The following is a 6,137-nucleotide window of genomic DNA, read 5'->3' as shown; positions in this document are numbered from 1 at the left end:
ATCCATTCATGATCTTGCAACAAAAATTTACTAGCATGCTTATTAAGCCAATCTATAGCTTCAAGGAAAATTTTAGACCAATCTATGCTCAAATTTAAACTTACTATAAATGGTAACCTTATGTAATTGCAAAGTTGAGACACCATTTTCCTACCATTTCAAATCATATTATATTATAGTATACACATAGGAAAGACTGCTTATCACATTGCACCACAATGTATACACATAATTTCTACATTTTATTCTAAATATCTATTATTTAATTGATCGTGTGGTTGCATACTTCCTTTGCAAGTATCCAATCTTCACTAGAGATGGGAAGGTATCTTGGAGATAAATCAAATGGTCAAAAACTCTTCACTATGTTGAAGTCTTTGATTTCACCAACAAAAGAGTGAGTCATCCTTTCTTGTCTTTGTGAGAATGGATTTTTTTAATTGTCTGGTGAAAGGATTAAAAATTGTGTAAATGAAACATAAGTACAACATGGAAACAATGGTTGATATTGATTTTTCTACTTTACGTATTAAGCTTGACATTGATCAAACTTTCATGACAAGTTTGATTATCATGTCCAAATAGATATCTCTTGTCACGCTATCCTTCGTTGTGTGAGAGGATTACACAAAGGACAAGATAGTGACACCATCCTCCTTTGATGTCCAATGTCAAAAGAGCGAGATAGATTTCTTTAACTTTTTGTATTTGTGCCTAGCCTAACAATTGCTTTGTTGTGGAAATATCACCATTATTTTGACTAAAGTTAGATTAATTTCATTCTTAGCTTTAATATTCTTTTATGTTGTACTAATTTGTCCTCTATACAAAAATATTGAATGAGATTATTTTGAACTTTGTTTTCAATTTATTAATTTGTGATTCGAATACTATTTTTAGGGTCATTTCTTTAATTTAGTCATTTTATGTCACTATGTCAATTATATTACAAACATAGTTGCTATATAGAAAGGTTGTGTGTACATGATATTCCATATTTCTAAAACTCTTTTTACACATCATACATTTCAATTATCAAAAAAAACATAATGATCGTACACGTATCTATTCTATAAAAAATTATTAATAAAGTTTTTTTTTTTTTAATATTGAGTAAATCAACATTCAGTCAAATAATTTAAACTTTTAATAAAATATAGATTCTTTCCTAAAACATTCTCTCTATAAAAACTATTTTAAATATTTTAATTTAATTGTTTTAAAAATTATAAACACATTAATAAGAATATTGAATGGACTAATTCAAACCTACTGACCCTCCAAAAAAAAAATGAGCGTGCCCATTCAACCTCTGGGTCCAATTGCTCCTTTAATTAAATTAAAAGAAGACATCAAGTTTGAAACCCAACATTATGAATGGTTCAAGTCCAGTCAGCAATAATAAATTTGTTTTGGACTTTTAAGGTGCGGCTACAAAGTTTATGTTTATTTGCGTGGACCGCCCCTCCGACGAATATTCATTCTTCATCTTCCATGCAACTTACGATCACATGTTTGACCAAGTCACAAGATTACCCATATTCATTTTCATATTCATATTCTTCCTTTTTCCGTAGCCGCTACTCCAAAAACGAAAAAACAGCGCGCCTGCCAATTTATAATAATAATAATAATAATAATAATCCAACGATGCTTCCCACTGGTCTTCCCTTGGCGACCAGCTTTAAATATTTCAGTTGACACTTGGACTTTCTTGGAAGGAATATAAATGGATCTCCTTGGGGCGAAAGTGCAATATTTTATTTATTGCAGAGAACTTAATGAGAGTAGAGAGCAGAAATTCGTGGAAGACAACGAGGCAGCAGTTGATCGGGTAAGCTACGCGGAATTGAGAGTCGAGAGTGGGGCGAACCTTCCCCCTTCCCAATCCGAAAACAATTCCCCATCTTTAAATTTCCATCTTTAGGCATTGGCTGCTGGAATTTGCATTTACATGTTTAGGGTTTCAGTACAATTCAAGTGTTTCCTTCCGATGGCGCTCACTTCCAATCCTCCCGAAGAAAGCGTAAAGATCTCCTTCGGCGTATATAAGCCCACCGACGGCCATGACATTGACGACGCAGTCGCTCATTTGAGGTCTCTCATTTCCCTCGCCGAGCGGGCGGCGGATCTCAAAGCGATCATTTTGAAGAGCGTTAATGGCTCCTGGGTAGGAAAAAATGTCACAAATTTTCGAATTGTAAGGTTTCTTGCGTTTCTGATACTCACTCATTTGCCCCTCTTTGTGTAAATACAGGTCGCAGTTTTCTGTGTCTCGAGCGTGAGCCAGACTCGAACCGTAGACGATGAAGTAATCCGCGTTGTGGACTGGGGTTCGTTCCAGAAGATCACGGAGGAGCAGAAAGCGAATTTTAACAAGGGGAAGCTGTCGGTGGGGGACATTGTTAGCGTGAGGAGAATTTATACGGATTTAAATAACCAGGAGCTGATTGCTTACAGCTGCCTGGCGGTGCTCAAATCCTTCTTTGCGCAGATAGAGGGGCTTAATTCTAGTGCCTTTTACAAATCCAAAGACGGCAAGTTAATAATGGGGCTGGGCATATGGGACAGCGCCGAGTTCGCCTCTGCGCTCTTGGATTCGCCCAATGGCAGCCCCGGGGAGGCCTACTGGAAGGACCTCGGTGCTACAAATCTCAAGTTCGAAATTTGTCAGGTTGTTTACATCAGCAAGGAAAATTCTCCCTTGCCCCAAACCCTCGATTCCACCGACCAACAGATCAGGACAGTCTAGACGGAGGGACTCTCTGCCATTTTCACGCAGAACAGAAGAGAACAGAAGAGGGGTAAATGGAATTCGGAAAGAGGATCGAAATTTCCACTGCTCCAATCCTGTATTTTACTTTTATTTCTCATTCAACATTATTTTAAAGACAGACAGGGCTCCACTAAGCGATGGATGACCTCCCTAACAACAAATTCTCCGCACACTTTACGCCACTATTTTGACTTCAACTACCTAGGTATATGTATATACAAATTATTTTCATCGATTGTTTTGATTATTTAGCAACGTTGTATTTACACGTCCCAAGAGCTTGAAAATTGTATCTATCAAGCAAATCTCAACCCTTCTTCACCCATCAAATTACAAATGCTTTGGCTTTTTAAGCTGAGTCCCTAACATCTTTTGAAAATGTATTCGGAAGTTTTATAATATTATTAAAGGTGTCTCAATTTTTTATATCAATTGGATTCAAGAATGTGGTTATTTTAAATAAAATGTCAAATAAGATGGAGAAAATATCCAACAACAAAAAAATTGTCAATAATCTTTTGAAATGTTTTGATAAATGCTTCTCCAAAATACTTGACTTTCAAACACAAATAATAAAAAATGAATATATGTCTAGTTTATTGGTGAGGTTGAATGATTCTAAATGAGTCCATTAGAGATCAAGTCTTCTTGAGTGTAAGACATCGACATCATAATGGATGAGGTCAAGATCGTTCCCAGCGAATTTGGCAAAATGGATACCTCTAAGTCATTGGCTCTTATAGCCAAAGAAGTTGTAAAAGTTCTTTGTGGATAGTGTACAATGTTTAGACTAGGTAACAAAAATTACAAAAGGAATATACAATGTTTTGATTAGGTGAATGTTAGACAAATGGTGTCTCAACCTTGCAATAATAATGTTGAACACACCACAAGACTGAGAGGGGGGAGTGAATTAGTTTGGATCTTAAAAAACTTACTTATAATCTTGTAAAATTCAAACCACAATTAACTTATTTATGCAATTATGAAACATCAAAGCATAAAGCACAAAAGACACAAAAACACCAGATTTATGTGGAAAACCCAAGGAGGAAAAAAATACGGTGAGAATCACACTCACAATATGGATAATTGATTACAATATTTTAGGACTTAGAAAACTTACTTATAATCCTTTAAAATTCAAACCACAATTAACTTATCTATGCAATTATGAAACATGAAAGCATAAAACACAAAAGACACAAACACACCAGATTTATGTGGAAAACCCAAGGAGAGAAAAAATACGGTGAGAATCACACTCACAATATGAATAATTGATTACAATATTTTAGGTTGAAGACCAAGGAGCTCACTACACCTAATTGGACTTGCAAAACTAAGGCACACAACCTAAGGGCAAGATAGAGAGAAGTTTACAATACTAAGACACACAATCTCAGGGCAAGAAATAAAGAACTGCGTAGGCTATCAAAGGACATGTTGTCTTCTAATAGGTAAAGGGAATCATGAATTGTAATGAACAAGGTCTCGTGATCATGAAATTGTCCTTGAACCATTGTGTTAAGCGATGAATGACCTCTCTAACAACAAATTTATCTGCTCAGTTTACGCCACTATTTTGAATTCAACTAGGTGCATCTTAAAAAAATTCCAACCTTCACCCTTCATAGAGGAAGCTAATTAGGATAGGATCTTGTGCATGCTTTGGATAGTCCTATTGGTGTTTTGTGCAGATATAGGCAGGGAGATCAAAAATTCAATCTAGATGCAAACCTCATTTCCCCTTTCAAGCATTCCTTCTTCCCCTTTTCCCTTCAAAATCAATAAATTAAGATTCATCAGTGTTAGGTTAGACCAACACCTCCATCCAGATTGAAAAGGAAGTCAGCCTTCTCCAGAGACTCAACCTCACAATATGCAAGGTCCCACACTTGGAGGTTGTTTCAATGTGTCACAAGGTTGATGATCAGCGTTGTTCATCAAGCAAGTAGACTTTTGTGACAATAGTTTCTGGCACACCCGGTGGGACTGATTGAGCTAGTCCTTAGTTCAGGCTTTCTTATTTATTTTTTATAGTTGGTGTGTCTATCAGCGAACTCATCCTTTGGAGGCAGCATTCACATACCTGGCAACTCTACAAAGAAGATCTACTGGTTAAAGCAATCCTAAGCTCAATCAACTGAAGGTCTGGTGTGATCTTCAGTCTCAAGGCTTTGGAAGCATTATTCTTCAAGCACTTGACTTCTACAAATTCTGGTGAATCATGGTATGTCATCTTTCTTTGATAAGGCAGATCCTTTTTCCCTTTGCAAGCATTTTATATAACAAAGATCGTCTCTTTTAAATGCTTCTACAAGGAGTACATATCACGGTTGTAACTTCTCTTCACCCCCCTTTTTTTGAAAATGCAAATCATTCTCCCCCCCCTACCAACAAGAAAAAACTAGGATTGCTCCCAGTTCAATCCAAATGACTTTGCTCTAGCAGCAAGTGGGAATTTTCCTATTGCTTAACAGCCACCCACCCCTATTCAGCCTAACAACCTCAAAAAAGTGAGATGGGCCTTCGTGCAGAGATTATGGTGTCAGAGGCATGTTATGAAATAAGAAATATGATATTAGATTTCAAAAGATAGTTGGATGAAATCAAGCAACAACAACAATGGGATTAGCAGTAGGAAGAGGCACTTTATCAACAACAATAACAACAAGAGTATGAGGCTCAAGAACAAAATCATGAAGACATCTTTACAGAGAAGCTTGCTTATGCTAGGAAGGAATAAATCAGTGAGTTGGCGGCCATGGAGTTGCAATGTATGCAAGAGGAATATTTTTCCTCTAGATCTCCTAAATTTTAAATTCCAAGCTTTAGACATGGGAGACCCTCTAAACCTATTGAGGAACCTATATAGGAAAGTCCTAGATTCAAGGTTCAAAATTTTAAACAAGGTGGTCCTCATAATCCTCCCTCATTTCAGGAGCTATTCTTGAGTAATTTCATTCATATGAGGAGCCTATTAAACAAGTATCAATAGCCCCTTATATCCTAAATGAGCCGATGGAGGAGGATTTTTTTGCCCTTAGGACCTCTAATTTCAACATTCCAAGTTTCAAGAGGATGCTAAATAGGGATATGCAAGAGCCTATTATTCATCCCCCTCGGTGCCCTTTTCTTTATACTATATGCCTTTGCAAGGATGGACATGTTATGTGGAGGGAAGATGGCAATCTTCGTCCTCACAATTTTAGTAAGTGGCTTGTTGCTAATGAGTACAACATTGAGGAATCCGAGATCATGTTGCAGGAGCCTACATTGAAAGTAGAAAAAAATCATAGGACTATGGAGCCATGGAGGATCCCAGTTCTGCTTCTTTTTTAGATTTATCAAACCTCCT

The 6,137-nt window shown here is 36.6% G+C and overlaps 1 protein-coding gene across 1 annotated transcript; it reads left to right on the top strand.

The window, feature by feature from the left end:
• Positions 1–1,749: 1,749 nt before the first annotated feature.
• On the top strand, positions 1,750–3,208 carry LOC131070910 (uncharacterized). The gene is made up of 2 exons (XM_058006591.2): positions 1,750–2,170; positions 2,258–3,208. The coding sequence occupies exons 1-2, from the start codon at positions 1,955–1,957 to the stop codon at positions 2,750–2,752; spliced, it is 711 nt and encodes a 236-aa protein (XP_057862574.1). The 5' UTR covers positions 1,750–1,954; the 3' UTR covers positions 2,753–3,208.
• Positions 3,209–6,137: the final 2,929 nt, after the last annotated feature.

This window comes from Cryptomeria japonica, chromosome 1 (assembly GCF_030272615.1).
Source record: "Cryptomeria japonica chromosome 1, Sugi_1.0, whole genome shotgun sequence".
In the NCBI taxonomy this organism is placed as follows: domain Eukaryota; kingdom Viridiplantae; phylum Streptophyta; class Pinopsida; order Cupressales; family Cupressaceae; genus Cryptomeria; species Cryptomeria japonica.
This window is presented reverse-complemented; position numbering and strand designations above follow the sequence as displayed.

Excerpts from the sequence above, each read along its gene's own strand:
- LOC131070910 (XM_058006591.2), top strand. The coding sequence starts at position 1,955 with ATGTTTAGGGTTTCAGTACAATTCAAGTGTTTCCTTCCGATGGCGCTC. Across the intron at positions 2,171-2,257 it reads AGAGCGTTAATGGCTCCTGG|GTCGCAGTTTTCTGTGTCTC; the intron begins GTAGGAAAAAAT and ends GTGTAAATACAG.